This window comes from Tupaia chinensis, unplaced genomic scaffold, assembly GCF_000334495.1.
Source record: "Tupaia chinensis unplaced genomic scaffold, TupChi_1.0 Scaffold000270_1, whole genome shotgun sequence".
In the NCBI taxonomy this organism is placed as follows: Eukaryota; Metazoa; Chordata; class Mammalia; order Scandentia; family Tupaiidae; genus Tupaia; species Tupaia belangeri.
In genome coordinates, this window is record NW_006159750.1 from 3628155 (window position 1) to 3646771 (window position 18617).

Here is an 18617-nt window from a genome sequence, read left to right on the forward strand (position 1 = left end):
AACTGCGTGGGAATCCAGCAATATAGCCATTATGCCAACTGCTGGTCCCAGACAAACTCGTTCTCTAAGAATGAAACAACAATCCAGTGGAGAAAAAAAAAATGTCTTTTTTGACTGCAACACTTGGGTATCCATATGCAAACAAATTAATAGCATTCACATCACATAGAAAAATAATTCAAAATAATCATAAGCCTAAATGTGAAACCTAAACTATGAAAATTCTGAGAGAAAACACAAGAAAATCTCAACAGTGAAAGTATACAGACGATAAATAAGCACATGAAGAGATTCTCAACGTTATTAGTCATTAGAAAAATACAAATTAAAGCCATGATAACATGTCACTATATACCTGTTAAAATAGATAAAATTAAAAAGCATAGCCATAACCAATATTGGCAAGCATATGGAGAACTTAGAACTCTCATATACAACTGATGTAAACATAACATGGTATGGTGACTTTGAAAAATACAGTTTGGTGTTTTCTCAAAAATACAATCATGGGGAACCAGCAGTTGGCCTAATGGCTGTGTCGCTGGACTCCCACGTGGTCGACCGCGGCTCGTGTCGCAGACCCGGTGGCTTGGAACTCACGCCGGGCGTGTGTGGGTGCGTGCCCAGGATCCCGGGAGGAGAGTGGAGGAGAGGGGGTTGCGGCGTGACCATCCCCCCTGGGGGGTGATTTCTCGCTTTCTGTCTCTGTGTCTCTCTCTGTCTGTCTGGCGAGCGCACGCGCCCTACAGTGAAAATCTCTCAAAAAAAAAAAAATACAATCATGTATCTACAAATGATTGGTCCATCCCCTTCCTGGTATTTAGTTAAGGGGTATGGAAATATACATGTCCATACAAAGACTTATACTTGAATGCTCATAGCTTTATTTGTAATAGGCCAAAATAGGTAGCAACCTGAAAGTCCATAAACAGATTAACAGATAAACAAAATTTTGCTGTATCTATACATAGAATAATAATTAGCAATTCAGAGAGTTATGTTGAGTGAAAAAAGTCATACAAAGAAGAATATATACTATATGATGAACTACATAGGATTATAGAAACACAAACTCATCTACAGTCTGAAAGTGAAATGGTGGTTCCCAAAGAGTTTGGGTTGGGGAGGCAACAGGTAGGGGTATGAGGGAGAGATTATAAAGGGGTAAAAATGACATTGGGAGTTAATGGATCTTTATTATTTTTATCATAGTGATGGCATCAATTGTACATACACTTGTTAAAACTTACAAAATTGTACACTTAAAAATGTGTGTAGTTTATTATATATCTGAAAGATGGGATTTTTTTTTGGGGGGGGGTCTTTAAATGAGTGGCACTAGTGATACTAGTGATTTTTGCAGAAACCAGAATTATGAACAGAAAGTAGTGGGCAGAGATTGAGCCAAGACGATTTCCTCAACAGACTTAGTTTTGGGTATGGGAAAGGAAGAGAGTGAGAGGGTGTGAGAGATCAAAGGAGCCCGATATAACCAGAGAAAGGGTGGATTATATGTATTTTAAGATGTAAAGAGATTAAGCATATTTATATCCTATATAAAAAGAGTCAGTGAAGAAAATAAAGTTGAAAATTTAGAGGTCAAGAGCCAGCCAAGGGAACATGGAATGGAAAATGCAAAAAGAAAGAGAATTCTTGAATAAGAAGAACATAATAACTGGAAGATGCAAGTATGTTTTGTCATTAGATTGAGAGATGCAGGAGTGGATGGAAGAGATAACAGAATTTGGGGCTGGTGGGTGGCATGGTAGTTAACAGGCACTGGACTCCCACATGGCTGACCATGGTTTCAGTTCCAGATCTGGCAAACTTGCTTACTTTCCTTTTCTCTCTCTTTCTCTGGCTAAATTAAAATAACAATAAATGAATAAATAAATAAATCTTAAAAAAAAGAAAAAAAGGAAAGAAAGAAAAGGAGATAACAGAATTTAAGTCTGTTACTCTAACCTTTTCTGGAAAGGATAAGGTATGAGAGGAGTGGGATACTTAAGAATGGTGGATCTCTGGAAAAGCCATTGGTTACAGGGATTGATACCATGGTTGAGAGAAAAATGCGCAATTGAAGGGCATTCTTATGTAACAAGATAGCAGATAAGAAAATAGCTTCAAATAAATGAAATAGTTATCACTATCATATTACACAATGGGTTATCTGCTTTCTCTCTTCTCATCTCATCAGATTTCACTCATGTGCTAGCCTTCCTATTGATCCTTCCTCCCCTTTCCCTCAATACACAATAGATGTTTTAAAAATTCTTTAACTCTGTTGGGAAATATTTCTAACAAATATTAGAAAGTAATGTAATGATCAGCAGCATTCTTCGACCATCCAGTTTTATCAAATCATAACATGATTGATCTCAGTTAAGAAAATCTTTGAACCAAATATAAGCGTACTAGCTGAGAGAGATTTCATCCCTAGCAAACATCAACATGTTCGCTTACTTTTCACATTTCATATACTTCATGAATAATGCCTAGAGCACCTCTGAGAACTGCAGGTATTACTTTGGATTGGCAAAAATCCAATATGGTCAGAAATGGCCACAAGCAAGCTAATTAGGTAGTTCCCCTGAAGTGAACTGTTAATATATTAAAGCCATGCAAATGAGATTATACCCATAGGTCCTGGATTTGGAAAAAATGTTCTGGCAAAGTATGAATTTTTAATAAAAATGGTAATTAGGACCCACAGCACTGATACTATTTTTCTATAGCATTCTAATGCTCATTGCCACTTTGGCATTGGTAAATATGGGGAAGATTAATGGAAATTAATTTCCCCCCACGTGATGTAAAATTTCTGAAGCTGAAAGCATGCAGTTTCTAAAAACAAGAGCTTTATTCTTTAAGTGATAATACATCATCCATTAAATCAAAACCATTGTAATTTGGATAGTACCTGCCAAAACAGACTATGTGCATCTCCTCTCAGAAGTTCGACTGTGTCCCCTGCCTGGATGTGCAATGGGGGCCCCTCATGAAGAGCTGGGGGTGGTGTTCCAGTATAGTTCCTAATGACCTGCATCTTCGGTAAACCTGAAAATAAGCAACGTAAGTTTAGAATTCAGAAAATAATGATGTGTGAAGACTAACTGTACTTAAAAATAGAGAGAGAGAGAGCGCCATTGTTAACAGTAAAGTTTTAATATCACCGAGTGCAACGAAACATCTGAAGTCACTACAATGGAATGTTTTCTAGCTTTCTCATTATCTGAGATGGTAATAGAATAAGACACATATTTATCCCCTGATCCCTTACATACTTTTTTCCCCTTCACCATCAATCTCTTTTTAGTTGAAAAAATATTTCTTTCAGCTGATGCCTGCTTCATAAAAAAAAAAAACACATCACATACAGTTTAATGGAAAAGAATCAATTTTTTCATCAACTCTATCCTTTCTGCCTATTACCTTCCTCTTGGGCATTGGCTGATTTCATCAGTAAGGAGGCTCACCCTTTCTGTGTATGTATCACATTGCCCAGTCTAAGGCTCATATCTTAAGGTTATCTTTATAATTCAAAAGCAAAAAAAGTGATGGATGTGCCACTGCAATACTTAAGACATTTATATGGAGAAACTCTTCAGGCTCAAATTTAGGCTTGCAAAACAGACACAATAACGGCAACGTGTCTAAGCCAATAGCATCAACAATACTTGAAATACAGATCCATCCCTTTCCTGTGTATTTCTCTGAATGTGCAATGAGGGTCTCAGTTCAATATTTCATCTTTGAGAAAGAGCAGCTTCAATTGCACACGGGCCTAATTGCACCAATACCAGCCACAAATGGACAACTTCGTAGTCATTTTTTCATCGAGAGGTGAAAGGGCTCCCTCCTGAGAGAGCAATCACTCAGACACACGGTTTTTGTTGCACAGTTGGGACTTAAGCCATTGCTCACTACACTTCAGGAGTTTTTATTCTAATGATTGACCGCAGTGAAGCTATAACTGGTTGAAATGCTATACTAAATGTATAAAGTGGATGAATATCTGTCTTTCAGTTCTAGATGTCAGGTTACCTAGAAAAGAGCTCAACAGATCCATGAAATGCTCTAGCAGAGAGTTTAATATGGTCCTCAAAGTCCTTTCCAACACCACCCCAGAGGATTGGGAAAACAAATGTTGCTAGAAGTTAAACAGAACTGAAAAGCTTCAGTCAACGCTTTATCAACTCAGCCAATCAGAAGGCAGAAGGCTGAAACATCATGCCCTTCACCCCAATTAGCTGCTGCAGCTGCTGAGGCATGTTAGGAGTTGCTCCATCTCCCCTTTGCTTCAGTTCCCATCCACAGAACCCCTGGAGGGATGACTTTTTTAATCCCACATCTTGCAATGGAGCATTTCCCCACCAGAGGTTTGAAGGTGGCACCCTGACACAAACAGCAGATTTTATTGACTTTTCCAAAAACAACACCCCACAGGAAAACCCTTCAGTGAAATGTTTATCAGACTTATTCTTTTTTTTTTTCTCAACACACTGTAAACACTTTGAGTACAGAAATGTGTTATTTTACACATTTCTATTAAGATGGGACTGTTGGGACCAGCAGATGGCATAATGGCTATGTCACTGAACTCCCATGTGGTTGATCGTGGTTCGAGTCCCGGACCCAGTGGCTTAAATTCATACTGGGTGCGTGTGTGCCCAAGATACCAAGAAGAGAATGGAGAAGAGATTGCGGTGTGGCCATCCCCCGAGGGGGGGATTTCTCACTTTCTGTCTCTCTGTCTCTGTCTTTCTGGTGAGCACACATACCCTATAGCAAAAACCTCTCAAAATAAAATAAAATAAAATAAAGATGGGACTGTTAATTTACAGTGAAACCTAGGTATCCCATCTACACAACAACTACTTTAGAAGTTTAATATGTGGAAGAGGATGTAGAACAAATTAGAATCTTTAAATGGACTCTGGTTTACATGGTAGTCATTTCATCAGTGGCGATCAGCGGTATGGCTGGCCTCTCCGTTTTGTCGAGTATTCCCAGGACAAAGAAAGCTTCTCATTTGATAGACTCCCAAGAAATTTTGTTTTTATGCTGGTTTGAAGTACAGACTAATGGCAATAAATTATTAATTAAAATCTGAAATAGCTAATGTGACCTTAAATATTGGGGCCACTTTAGAGCCCTGGCCTTCGCTGCAGTTGTCTCTACTGCCACGAGCCACAGGGATAAAAAGGAGCAGAGTCTTGTGAAAAAATGAAGGAAATGGCAGTTCCCTTATTGTCCACATTCCATAGTTCATTGTTCTTAAGAAGAAATGATTGAAAATTCAGAGTGCTTAGAAAAAAGGCAAAAATAAACTTTGATGATATGTTGCCACCCAAATATATACTAGGGATTAAAATATAAAAACGCCCAGGCTGTAAGGAAGGTTGTAAGATGTCAGGCATGGAGCAATGCTGCCTCATGCATCCTTTTTAGATGAATCGGAATGCCCATAATTTGAAGTCTTGTAAAATTATTATATTAAAATGAAAAGGATACATATATAAATGTATTCCAGTCAAGAAATAAGACTTAGCTATGTTGCAAAGTAGGCACGATGGACTCTGTTGTCATAGTCTCACTTATTCCTAGTGTTTTCACTTATTCTACCATATTTGTTAGTACTCTTTTCTTGGATACAAGTTTTATTTAGTAAGTTAATCTAGAAGTATTAATCTATAGTGTTATAGGGATGTTGTAACTTCACTCCTAAAAAAAAAAAATTGTAAGCCTTATCAAAAATTATGATTGAGCCGAGATAGTAACCAAAAGGACACTGTCACTAACCTCAATTTAGCTATAAGCAAACTTGTACAGTGTCCATTTCACTCATATGCTTTCTTTTTTTTTTTTTTCTGGATGAGTTGTGAGTTTTGATGAGAGATGGGGAGGGAGGAAGAGAATGAAAGGTAGGTGCTTTGATAGGGTCTTGCCATGCTGCAACCTTCCTGCCCAGCCCCCTCAGTCAGTGAGAGGCTGAGAGATGCCTGCAACTGTACCTGGCATGTTTAGACTGATGTGGGGTCAGAATCTGGGCCTTCTATGCGCTTCCCAGTAGTGCATAGACAGTAGTGCAGCAGCATCCTACTTTCCATTCCACCATGACTGGGCCTAGAATTCTTTTTTGGGGGGTCATTTGTTCGGATAATCTTCAGCTGTTAATTTCTGATGGTACACTATTCCCCTCCTGATTTTCTATCAGGGTTTTGGGGTTACAGAAATCAAAGGATAACAGGAATGATGCAACAGCTCAGTGACGTGATGCGTTCTGACACTTTGCTCCTTGCTTCAGACACTAGCATGTAGTAGGCATTCTACAGTACTGACAGGATGAATGGTTGCTTTTCAAAAGACCCCTTTATCTTCTCTTCTTTTACAGAAAAAAGCCCTGCAACATCGCTAAGAGGGTGAACATATCCACCTTAACTGATAAATAAAAAATTGCAATTAGAATAAGGGAATGGGTTACATTTCACATCAGCAGTCACCAAAATAATTGTTAACGCAATCTACTGTCACAGCAGGCATCACACTTCATAAATGAGATCAAGACTGGCATAAATTAGATTTACAGATGTTTCTATTTCAAATAGCCATTTAGTGTTGATTTAGTGAAGGTTTGTCTCTCCTCTTATGAAATACGCCTGGCATGTTTTAACCTCTGTTTAAAAATGTCCAGCACAATATTTACCGCACATCCCCATGACAACGCAGTCGCTGTTGAATACGGTTTATTAATAAGGTCTTCCTGAAACTTACTCAGAAATCTGTGTGTAACTTTTCTCCATTGACCTGCCTTCTTCCATCTGAAATTGTGCTGAAGAAGGCAAATCTTCTTTTTATAGATTAGTCTTTCAAAGTTTGTTCGGGCTTAAAATCTTAATTCCTTAAAAAAAAATCATATTTCCCCTTGGAAAAGGATGGATACATACTCCAAGGGATTCTAAGATACATAATAGCATAAACTGCAAAAGTAGAAAAGTAGTTTTCCTCATTAACCATGATTAATTAGAAATAAACAGCCACAGATTGTCCTTTAAAAATGATTCAAAAATATACATTTCATTATGTCAGAAACTCACAACTCATCCCAGAAAGCTGCGGCTTTCCTTTGAGGAAAAGGTAGAGTCAGTAGCTGCTTAGTTTCCTTTCTGCTTCAGAGCTGCGTTGCCAATGGATATGTTGGCACAGTTGCAGTGTTACTTACCAAAATCTGAACGTTGATACAGCAACTATATTTTGCATTATTCAATGCAAATAGTGTGTAATTACTATATGTATATCTGAGCAATCTTGAAAGTTCCCCAAACTTTTTATAACCATTTATCCTTATCTAAGGGAGTATGGTTAAAACACCTAACCAAAATTAGGTCTCCTGCCAAATGTTTAGTTATGTTAGCTTGCTTTATCCCCTACAGCAAATGCTTTGTTGTACAGCTAATTATAACCTTAATTTAAAACTTATGGATAATTTTGCCCTTTAACTTTTGCACACACCAGTAATTGTGCTTGGTCTCAAATCAGACAAGGTCTTCAAATCATCCTGATGTGTGAGGAGTTAAAGCAGAAGAACTGGCAATATTAAAAAGATGGCGATAGTCTATCAATAATTATGGGGTTCTGGTTGTATAAAACTAAAGTCACATGAGCATATGTGGAACTACAGAGTTTTTTGAAACAATACAGAAGTTTTTTAAAAGGGAAATCTGAAATAAGATTTCTCTTTAAAGATGAATTCATAATGCCACTAAGAGACAAATACCAAGAATTTTTTAAAATGTGTTTTAAAATTAATTCTAATAAAATATTAAATAATTCATCAACTATAAACTATTTCACTGATAACTTTCACAGAAACCTTCAAGCATCGATGAACTTAATGGCTAACCATACCAATATCAACCACTGTGTTTTCTAAGCAGGGGAAAAGAAGTGATTGCCACAATATAGATTAATATCTATTGATGAGCTCCTAACACTGCCCTAATGCAAAGGGCTTCCTCAGGGCAATACCTTAGAAGAGAGTGCTGTCTACTAGATAAATGGGCTGTCAGTAATGTGCTGGCCTTTCACCTCTGAGGCCTAATTTAAAATCTAAACACAGCCATATTAAAAAATAATTAGTTTTACAAGATGTCAGAGGATGTAGTTGGTTTATCATGGGAAACTGATCATAAGCATAACATATTCATTCGTTCATTAAACGTGTCTTAAGCACATCCTGTAAGCGCTAGGCATGACAGTTTCAGAACACAGCAAGGACAAGTGTCCTGCCCTCAAAACAGTCTGCAGTCTGTCTACTGAATGACAGGTGTTCAGACAGGTGAACTCCAGGACACTATGGCTGAGCACGGGCTTTCATCCACTGTGCATTTTTTAAAAATATTCCTGTCCATAAATATTCTAGATAATTTGGGGCCAGCAAGTGGTGTGGTGGTGAAGGTACGAGACTCCCACATGGCCAATCACAGTTAGAGTTCTGGACCCAGGGGCTTGAAAATCACTCCAGGCATGTGTATGCACAAGCATGTCCAAAATTTCAAGAGGATTATTGAGAAGGAATTGTGGTATGGCCATGCCCTCGGGAGGTGATCTCTCTCTCTCTCTTTCTCATACACACGCGCGCACACACACACACACACACATATACACACATACTAGCACAGGTATCCTATGGTTTAGAAGAAGAAAATCTAGGAAATTCTCTTTTAATAGACAGTGAGTAGTACCCTAAAATATGTTTTATTTTTGATAAATTTCTTTCTTTCAGTTAACTTCTGGGCCCTTCTTGATACAAGGTTGCAATCTAAGCCTCAGGTCCTGACTACCAGGCTGAGTGGCCTGGTAGGCTGGGCATCCCCTGTCCATCACATCTTACAGGGCTGATTCCAAGTAAGCTCTGCTCTTTCACTCAAGTGTTGTTCTTCATAGAGGAGACAGAGGAGCCTCCAATTGGAAACCACCTGCTACAACAGAAGCAGACAAGGTAACAGAAAATGAACTGATCTGAAGAACTAATCGTTCACAAAGGGAACACTCCCTACTGAGGATTTTAAAACTTTTCACTCAGAGAAGCCTACTACTTGGATAAACAACGATGAGTCAAATGAAAAGAACAGCACTATCACTGCTCACAGTGAAACAAGGATCAGGCAGTGATCAGGCAGGGATGTCTTCCTCCAACTTCCTAACACTGACTAGTCACTCTTTGGCATTTGGTTGATTTATGGACTTTTGCTATTAGGGCATGTGTGCTTGCTGTAGAGATAGAGAGAGACAGAGAGACAGAAAGTGAGCAATCACCCCACCCCCCCAGGGGGAATGGCCACATTGCAATCCCTTCTCTTCTACTCTCTTGGGATCTTGGGCATGCATGCACATGTGCCCAGCCTGACTTTTAAGCCGCTGGGTCTGGAACTCCAACCACGGTCAACTACATGGGAATCCAGTGATGTAACCATTACACCATCTGCTAGTCCCACTCCTTGGTATTGCCTATTGAGTGCATTAGTGAACCATGAATCAGGGTGAAAAATAAAATAATTCCATTTGAAATGTTTTTCCTTTATTAATATTATAGGCTACCAAATATACAAAACCTATATATTTTCATGTGTTACTTTAAAACCCATGCAGATCTGAGCTAGCTCCAGGGCTTAGTGGTTAAGGAAGCCAGGTCTCATATGGCTGACTACATGGTTGGAATCCTGACCCTGGTGACTTGGAAAACATGCCACAAATCATAAGAGGATAGAGAAAAGGCGAAAGGATTGCAGTGTGACCATGCCCCATGGGGGAGGGTTCTTTCTCTCCTCCCTCTCCCTGTCTCTCTCTTTGGTGGGTGCACATTCCCTTGGGCAAATCTAAAGAAGAATAATCCATGTAAATTTAACATTCTACACATTTTAGTGATAAAACCATATGTAGCTAAAATCTTTAATTAAGATAAATGTTCTAGAAGAGCATGCCATGTGTTTGGCAACAAATAACCATTCCCAGGGATGTGATGAGCCCAGGAGGAGAAACATAGCCTGAACTGTTTCATCATCTTTAGAGAGAGAGAGAGAGAGAGAGAGAGAGAGAGAGAAAGGTAACACAATCAGACAATTTCAAAGTAAGAGAATTATCACATAGTCTGCCTATCCACTGTGCATTTTTTAAAAATATTCCTGTCCATAAATATTCTAGATAATTTGGGGCCAGCAAGTGGTGTGGTGGTGAAGGTACGAGACTCCCACATGGCCAATCACAGTTAGAGTTCTGGACCCAGGGGCTTGAAAATCACTCCAGGCATGTGTATGCACAAGCATGTCCAAAATTTCAAGAGGATTATTGAGAAGGAATTGTGGTATGGCCATGCCCTCGGGAGGTGATCTCTCTCTCTCTCTTTCTCATACACACGTGCGCACACACACACACACACACATATACACACATACTAGCACAGGTATCCTATGGTTTAGAAGAAGAAAATCTAGGAAATTCTCTTTTAATAGACAGTGAGTAGTACCCTAAAATATGTTTTATTTTTGATAAATTTCTTTCTTTCAGTTAACTTCTGGGCCCTTCTTGATACAAGGTTGCAATCTAAGCCTCAGGTCCTGACTACCAGGCTGAGTGGCCTGGTAGGCTGGGCATCCCCTGTCCATCACATCTTACAGGGCTGATTCCAAGTAAGCTCTGCTCTTTCACTCAAGTGTTGTTCTTCATAGAGGAGACAGAGGAGCCTCCAATTGGAAACCACCTGCTACAACAGAAGCAGACAAGGTAACAGAAAATGAACTGATCTGAAGAACTAATCGTTCACAAAGGGAACACTCCCTACTGAGGATTTTAAAACTTTTCACTCAGAGAAGCCTACTACTTGGATAAACAACGATGAGTCAAATGAAAAGAACAGCACTATCACTGCTCACAGTGAAACAAGGATCAGGCAGTGATCAGGCAGGGATGTCTTCCTCCAACTTCCTAACACTGACTAGTCACTCTTTGGCATTTGGTTGATTTATGGACTTTTGCTATTAGGGCATGTGTGCTTGCTGTAGAGATAGAGAGAGACAGAGAGACAGAAAGTGAGCAATCACCCCACCCCCCCAGGGGGAATGGCCACATTGCAATCCCTTCTCTTCTACTCTCTTGGGATCTTGGGCATGCATGCACATGTGCCCAGCCTGACTTTTAAGCCGCTGGGTCTGGAACTCCAACCACGGTCAACTACATGGGAATCCAGTGATGTAACCATTACACCATCTGCTAGTCCCACTCCTTGGTATTGCCTATTGAGTGCATTAGTGAACCATGAATCAGGGTGAAAAATAAAATAATTCCATTTGAAATGTTTTTCCTTTATTAATATTATAGGCTACCAAATATACAAAACCTATATATTTTCATGTGTTACTTTAAAACCCATGCAGATCTGAGCTAGCTCCAGGGCTTAGTGGTTAAGGAAGCCAGGTCTCATATGGCTGACTACATGGTTGGAATCCTGACCCTGGTGACTTGGAAAACATGCCACAAATCATAAGAGGATAGAGAAAAGGCGAAAGGATTGCAGTGTGACCATGCCCCATGGGGGAGGGTTCTTTCTCTCCTCCCTCTCCCTGTCTCTCTCTTTGGTGGGTGCACATTCCCTTGGGCAAATCTAAAGAAGAATAATCCATGTAAATTTAACATTCTACACATTTTAGTGATAAAACCATATGTAGCTAAAATCTTTAATTAAGATAAATGTTCTAGAAGAGCATGCCATGTGTTTGGCAACAAATAACCATTCCCAGGGATGTGATGAGCCCAGGAGGAGAAACATAGCCTGAACTGTTTCATCATCTTTAGAGAGAGAGAGAGAGAGAGAGAGAGAGAGAGAGAAAGGTAACACAATCAGACAATTTCAAAGTAAGAGAATTATCACATAGTCTGCCTACCTTATTTTTCACATCATAAAACTAAGAATCAAAGTGGCATAAAGTATCTAAATTTAAGCAGCTAGTTAGAAGCAGAGGTGGAACTAGGGCCCATTTTACAGACACCTAGCAGAGTCCTCGCTACTGCAGACCACTTCTCCTCAACCTGCAGGGAATGAGACTGTGGCAGCGATGAGACCTCCTGATACTGACTCGTACATGTAGTGGGATGATCTAAATCCCTGCTGGGCACCCAGAGTTAACCATTGGAAGCAGGAAGGGAGGAAATAAAATGTTCCATCGAGTGGTGAAAGACTAAGACCACCCCAAGATCAGCTGAATCTGGGAGAAAGATACTAACTTCCACTGGTATGTTCTAAACACAGAGAGCCTCAAAACTCAACTGAAAAAAAAATCACTGAAGTGGAGAGTAGGTAGAAGTCTCAGAGTTTGGTATATACACATGCAGCTCCATGGGCAAGTAGCCACACGTAGCTCTAGCCACATGATGGAAGAGTCACCTAACCCACATCAGTCTGCTCGTCTGACCAACACCCACATGCTTCAGTGTTGGTAATTAAGCCCAAAATTGCGATAAATAGTTAACCATTGGAAGCAGGAAGAGAGGAAATAAAATGTTCCATCGAGTGGTGAAAGACTAAGACCACCCCAAGATCAGCTGAATCTGGGAGAAAGATACTAACTTCCACTGGTATGTTCTAAACACAGAGAGCCTCAAAACTCAACTGAAAAAAAATCACTGAAGTGGAGAGTAGGTAGAAGTCTCAGAGTTTGGTATATACAAATGCAGCTCCATGGGCAAGTAGCCACATGTAGCTCTAGCCACATGATGGAAGAGTCACCTAACCCACATCAGTCTGCTCGTCTGACCAACACCCACATGCTTCAGTGTTGGTAATTAAGCCCAAAATTGCGATAAATCAGTTAAACACATCAGACACCAAAGGTTGAGGAGACTGTCCATCCTCACTGGAGGATGATAAACAAGACAATCACATGTGCTCCTGCAGAACATGAAAGCGGAAGGCAGATATACGAGTTAGCAGGGAATGATTTCTGACTTCTGAGAAGAAAAGATGGCTGAGATTGCTGGTTCTCAGAACTGTTGGTCCCTTAACGCTCACTGTACTATTCCCTTTCATGGAAAGCACTAAGATCCAATGTGACCACTGAGATGATGTTCTAGGCTACTTCATTTAGTTTGTGAGTATAGTTGGTTGGTTTTGTTTCTTTCTGTTTGTCTGTTCTGTTTTTTTACCCTCCTAGCATAAACCTTTATTCCCCAAAGCAATTGAGCATGCTTCTTTCTTGCAACCAAAATGAACCTTGAACAAGCCATTCATAAACAATATCTAAGGAATAAGATAGCAGAATAAAAGTAAAAATTACTATGGGCACTTTGCAATAAGCTAGTTTTCCTTCTTTGTTTTATAGGTTCATTATTTATTTAACATATATTTACAGATCATCTACGTGCAGGCGCAGCCTGGGCACCGGCTATGCAGCTGGAAATAAGGCTGACCATGGCACGTCCCTTCCTCATAAACATTCACGTTAGTGAAGGAGACAATCACAAATGCAAGTAGATGAATGTTGTAACAACAGATGTAGGTATGATGAAAAGCATTTAAAATAGTTAAAATGTGGGACATACTGGCTTTAGGAATAGTATTAGTAGTTATTTGTCCCTCTGATGGTTGAATTTTTTTCCCTCTCTTTATCAAATTCAAAACCACTACTTCTCTTCCTGACCTTTGTTCTTTTTCTTCTCTCACTTTTTTGATGGCTTGCCTAATCTTGCCCTGTATATTTAGCTTCTCATCTATTTTTCTATATAAAAAACTTCTTTCATCAACCTTAAATATCAAAATTATGTTATGGTTTTCACTTGTTCAAATGTAGCATAATAAGCTACTTAAATGGTTAGACATTTAGTTGCCTCTAATCATCTGAAAATGAATAATGAAGTGGTACCCACATTCGAAGGGTATAATTAAAAAGATAAAAGTAATAATTATTAAAATGTAAACTGTGGACTACACAGAAAAAACACAAATGTTAAAATAATAAGAAATTGTGCCAAGAAGTTATGAATCATCTGGAAGGTGCACTGGTAAAACCAGGGTTATGCACAGAAAAGATATACTGAGAGAACTTCTCGTTCTGCCTCACTTCTCCATTAAAACACCAGTGACACTTAACACAAAGTTTACATGTAATTACAATTTACAAAAGTTCTTGAATAGTATATATAATATACTAATATGGCATATAATTCAAAATCCAAAGCACCAATTTCTCACTAACCTTTTTCACCATGGAAAATTGCTACTCCTAACAATAATCTTTTTCTGAGATCTTGGATACGGGCTTTAATTTCACCCAGGTGTTTCTAGACACTCATTTAAGACAAGCTCCTCCAAGACATGACAAAACTGTTTTGTTTGTTTGTTTCATTACCATGCTGCCCATGCCATCATAAGAGTATCATACACGTTGGGTTGAACCAAAGGAACTGGCTGTTATGGCCTATTTTGGAATTATCAAAAAGGCAGTTTCCTATTTTAGCCTAATATATGGCAAAATAATTCTCTCAGTATGACATTAGGTAACTAATGTGAATGAAGTTACAATGAAAAGGTCTGGTTTAGGTCAAGTATGACAAAAACCAGAAAAGAACATTTCCTATAAATATATAGTTGGGCATTGGCTCTGTGGAATGTTAATTAGTAACTCTCACTCTAATCAATTCAATAAACATTTGTTGAATTCCTCATTCAATTTACTTTGGTGGGCTATCTTTTTGAGAAACCTTATCACAATACTTTTTTCTGGATTCAACAGTAAGGATACCTTACTTTGCCCTTTGAAACCAGGGAATATAATTTATAACAAGAGCATTTTATTTTCTATAAAATTATTCACCTCTATAAATTTACTTTTGACTACTAGAAAATCACAAAATAATTATTTTTGTCTTTGTAACAGAGACTAATTCATTCATCTTTGTCTCATTAACTCCTAGTATAGTGCTTGGCACAGAGTAAAACTTTGGTAACAATGAGTGTGACTTAATTATTAGGAGAAATTTTTACATTATATGAGTTTAATGTTAAAATACAATCTGGGGGCCAGGCTGTGGCCTAGTGGTTAAGAGAGCTGAATCCCACATAGCTGAACTTGTGGTTCAAATCTTGGTCCTAGCAGCCTGAAAAACATGCTGAGCGCATGTGTCTGTATACCCAATCCTGACAGGATGGCGAAATGGAGGGAAAGGGATTTTGCATGACCATGCCCCATTGGGTGTGCTTCTTTCCTCTCTCTCTCTTTGCCTCTCTGTTTCTCTCTGGTGAAAGCACATGTCCCCTAGCAAAATCCAAAAATACACATACAGGTGTGATAAAAAAAAAAAAAAAAACTAATATTTATTTTTCCCACTATCTTCAAGAATTTAAAATATATGACATTTATTTTTTTAAAATCATTATGATTTAACAACTAAGAAAAATAAATTGTGGCAGTAACTTGTACTTTTTCATTATTAAATTTAATTAACATCCAAGAGAGCAGGTCAACACAAAGTTTTTAAAAATATTCGGAGTATCCACCTGAGCAACTGAAATTACTTCTCAAATTCTAAGAAATGCCTAGGGACTATTTAATCAAGCAGATGTAGTCATAAGCTACTTTTCCAGTGTATCAGGTATATCAAGCTCTCTACAGACATCCAAATTTCTTTTGTTTTCTTTTGCTGTCTCCCAGCTAGAAAGATCCTTATAGAATGTTTCTGTTCCTGTCAATTTTCACCAAGACCAAGTAGGATGATTCTGCACAAGACTGAGATAAGTTTGAAAGCATTTTGCAAAGTTCTAAGTACTTTCCCGTGAAAACAAACCTTTGAATTCTACAACTGTTTAAAACATAAAAATCTGTAAGTCCGATTGGTTCCTTGACTCATGGCTGTTTCGTTCATGAAATATGCCAGGTATTAGGAATGAAATAAACTAAAAAATATGGTCCCTTTTTTCAAAGGAGAGGAAGAAGCATGCCCTCTTGATGCAGTGTGATGACATTGTAATACTGAGACTACTGGCAGTGGGAGTGTTCAGCAAAGCCACCTACACCAGGAAGCTCAGAGGATGCTGTAAGGGGAAGTAGACTCTCAGTGAAACTACAGTGTAAGGAGGCAGTAGCTAAACATAGGGAGGGTATCCACATAGTTCCACATAGAAAGAGGCACAGATCTTTGTGAATGAATGGTTTCTTTAGCAGGACTTTGCAGTCCTGCTTGATGTATGAAGGCATGTTAATTCAGACACTGGAGAAAGAGTGGTTCACAGGATGAGTTGCAGAAAGTAGGCTGACTAGGCAGGTCCAACACAGCAGAAGAATGGTGAACAAAAAGGTAGCAGAGGGGTCAATGAACAGGAGGTCCCTGAGACTGGGTGAGAGAATGAGGTGTTGAAATTCAATGTTTTAGAAATAGAGTAACCCTGATGGCCAGCAGATGGCCTAGTGGTCATCTCACTGGATTTCCACATGGCTCACCATGGTTTGAGTCCTGGAGCCGGTGGCTTAAAACTCACACTGGGTATGTATGTGTGCATACCTTATATCCTGGGAGAAGAATGAACAAGGGATAGCAGCATGGCCATTCCCTCAGGGAGGGATCTTTCACTTTCCCTCTCACTGTCTCTGTCTGTGTCTCTCTGGCAAGTGCACACACCCTAAGGCAAAAACCTCCAAAAAAAAAAAAGAAAGAAAGAAAGAAAGAAAGAAAGTAAAAGAAACAGAGCAACTCTGGGTGATGACAAGACCCAAGGTGTAACTATGAGGTTGAATGGCTAAAAATGATCAGAGGCAGAGGTCATTAGAGGTAAAAGGTCAGTATTAGATACAGTGAGGAGCCAAGTGAGGAGCCTCAGGATGGAATGAGTTGCTGAAAATATGTCCCATTTTTGTGCAATAAATTATTAGAGGAGAGGGCAGTATAGTGTAATGGTCAAAAACACAGGTTTTATGTCAAAGAGGCCTAAGGTTGAATCCTATACTTAATTTCCATGTCTGGAAAATAGGGATATTAATTCTACTAGTGAGGATTTTGTGAAATAACTACATATAAAGCACTTAACACAATGCCTGATATATGGTCAGGGTCAATGGGTCAATCTGTTTTTCTGCAATACAATTATTTACATCATCCGAGTTTGCATGAGTAACTTAGGTCAAGTTTTCCTCTGCCTTGAAATATTACTATATATACAGATGTATTGCAATATAAGGAATAAGTGCTTTTATTTCAATATAATTACTAAAAAGGATACTAATTAAAAATATCTGTGCAATATTAGTAGAGGAATAGAGAAATAGACCAGTTTAATACAATAGGGAGCCTAGAAAAAAGTCATCCAGGTATTCAGGTGAAATAAAGACTAAAATGTGAAAAATAAAATTTTAAAAATCTTTTAGAGGACAATATATTAGAATATCTTTATAATATTAGCAAGAGGATTGCTTAAATACAAAAAGTGTATCATAAAAGCAAAAATGAATAAGTTTGTCTTCATTAAAATTTAAAACTCTGGGGCCACCAGGTGGTGTGGTGGTTAAAGATGCTGGACTCCCACATGGCTGACTGTGGTTCAAGTCCCAGACCTGGCGGCTTGCCTTCTGGCTTTACCTCTCTCTACGCCCCTCTCTAGTTTCTCTGGTCAGAGTAAAATAATAACAGTAATAGATGAAGAAATAATTCTTTAAAATTTTTTTTTTTAAATTCTGGGCCAGCAGGTGGCATGGTGGTTAAAGTGCTGGATCCCAAATAGGCAACTCCGGGTCAAGTCCTGGACTGGTGGCCTAAAAACACACCAGGCATGTGTCCATGTGTGTCCAAAATCCTAAGAGAAGAATGGAGGATAGAGGAATAGGGATTGTAGTGTGGCTATCCGTCCTAGGAGATGATTTCTCACTTTCCTTCTCTCTGTTTCTCTGGCAAGCAAATGCACCCTATGGCCGGGAAAAAAGAAAAAAAAATAATAAACCTTTTAAAAAGAAATGATACAGGGAACCAGCAGTTAGCGTAATGGCTATGTCGCTGGACTCCCACGTAGTCGACCGCAGTTTGTGTCCTGGACCTGGTGGCTTAAAACTCACGCAGGGTGCGTGTGCGTGCGTGCCCAAGATCCCAAGAGGAGAATGGAGGAGAAGGGATTGCGGCGTGGCCATCCCCCCTGGGGGGTGATTTCTCGCTTTCTGTCTCTATGTCTCTCTCTCTGTCTGGTGAGCGCACGCGCCCTATAGCAAAAACCCCTCAAAAAAAAAAAAAAAGAAAAAAGAAAAAAGAAATGATACAAAAGCAGATGTGCAAACCATTTAAATAATAAAAAGATTAGTACCCAAAATACAGAAATAACTGAAAAATCAGAATAAAATTATAAATAGCATAATGGAAAATAATACAGGAAAAACATGAACAGTAATTCACAGGTAAAAATTGCTAATGAATTGTAAATTTGATAAAAGGCTCATTGTCAGGCATTTACTATAAGAGGGAAAAATATAACAACAAAATATGCATTTTCTATACCTTACCCAGTCTTTATATTGGTAAAAAACATAAATCAATTACACTAAGCTTTGTTAAATATTTAAGGAAACAGTAACTTTTTAAAGTTTATTTAT

General features: G+C 38.7%; 1 protein-coding gene across 1 annotated transcript in view; it reads right to left on the reverse strand.

Moving 5' to 3' along the window:
• VAV3 (vav guanine nucleotide exchange factor 3) overlaps nt 1-18617 on the reverse strand; it is a gene marked incomplete at its 5' end in the record, with an annotated part of 378218 nt that overhangs the window by 65016 nt on the left and 294585 nt on the right. Inside the window, one exon of the mRNA XM_027772272.1 lies at nt 2921-3057. Coding sequence (XP_027628073.1) covers nt 2921-3057 — 137 coding nt within the window. The remainder of the gene's footprint in view (nt 1-2920; nt 3058-18617) is intronic.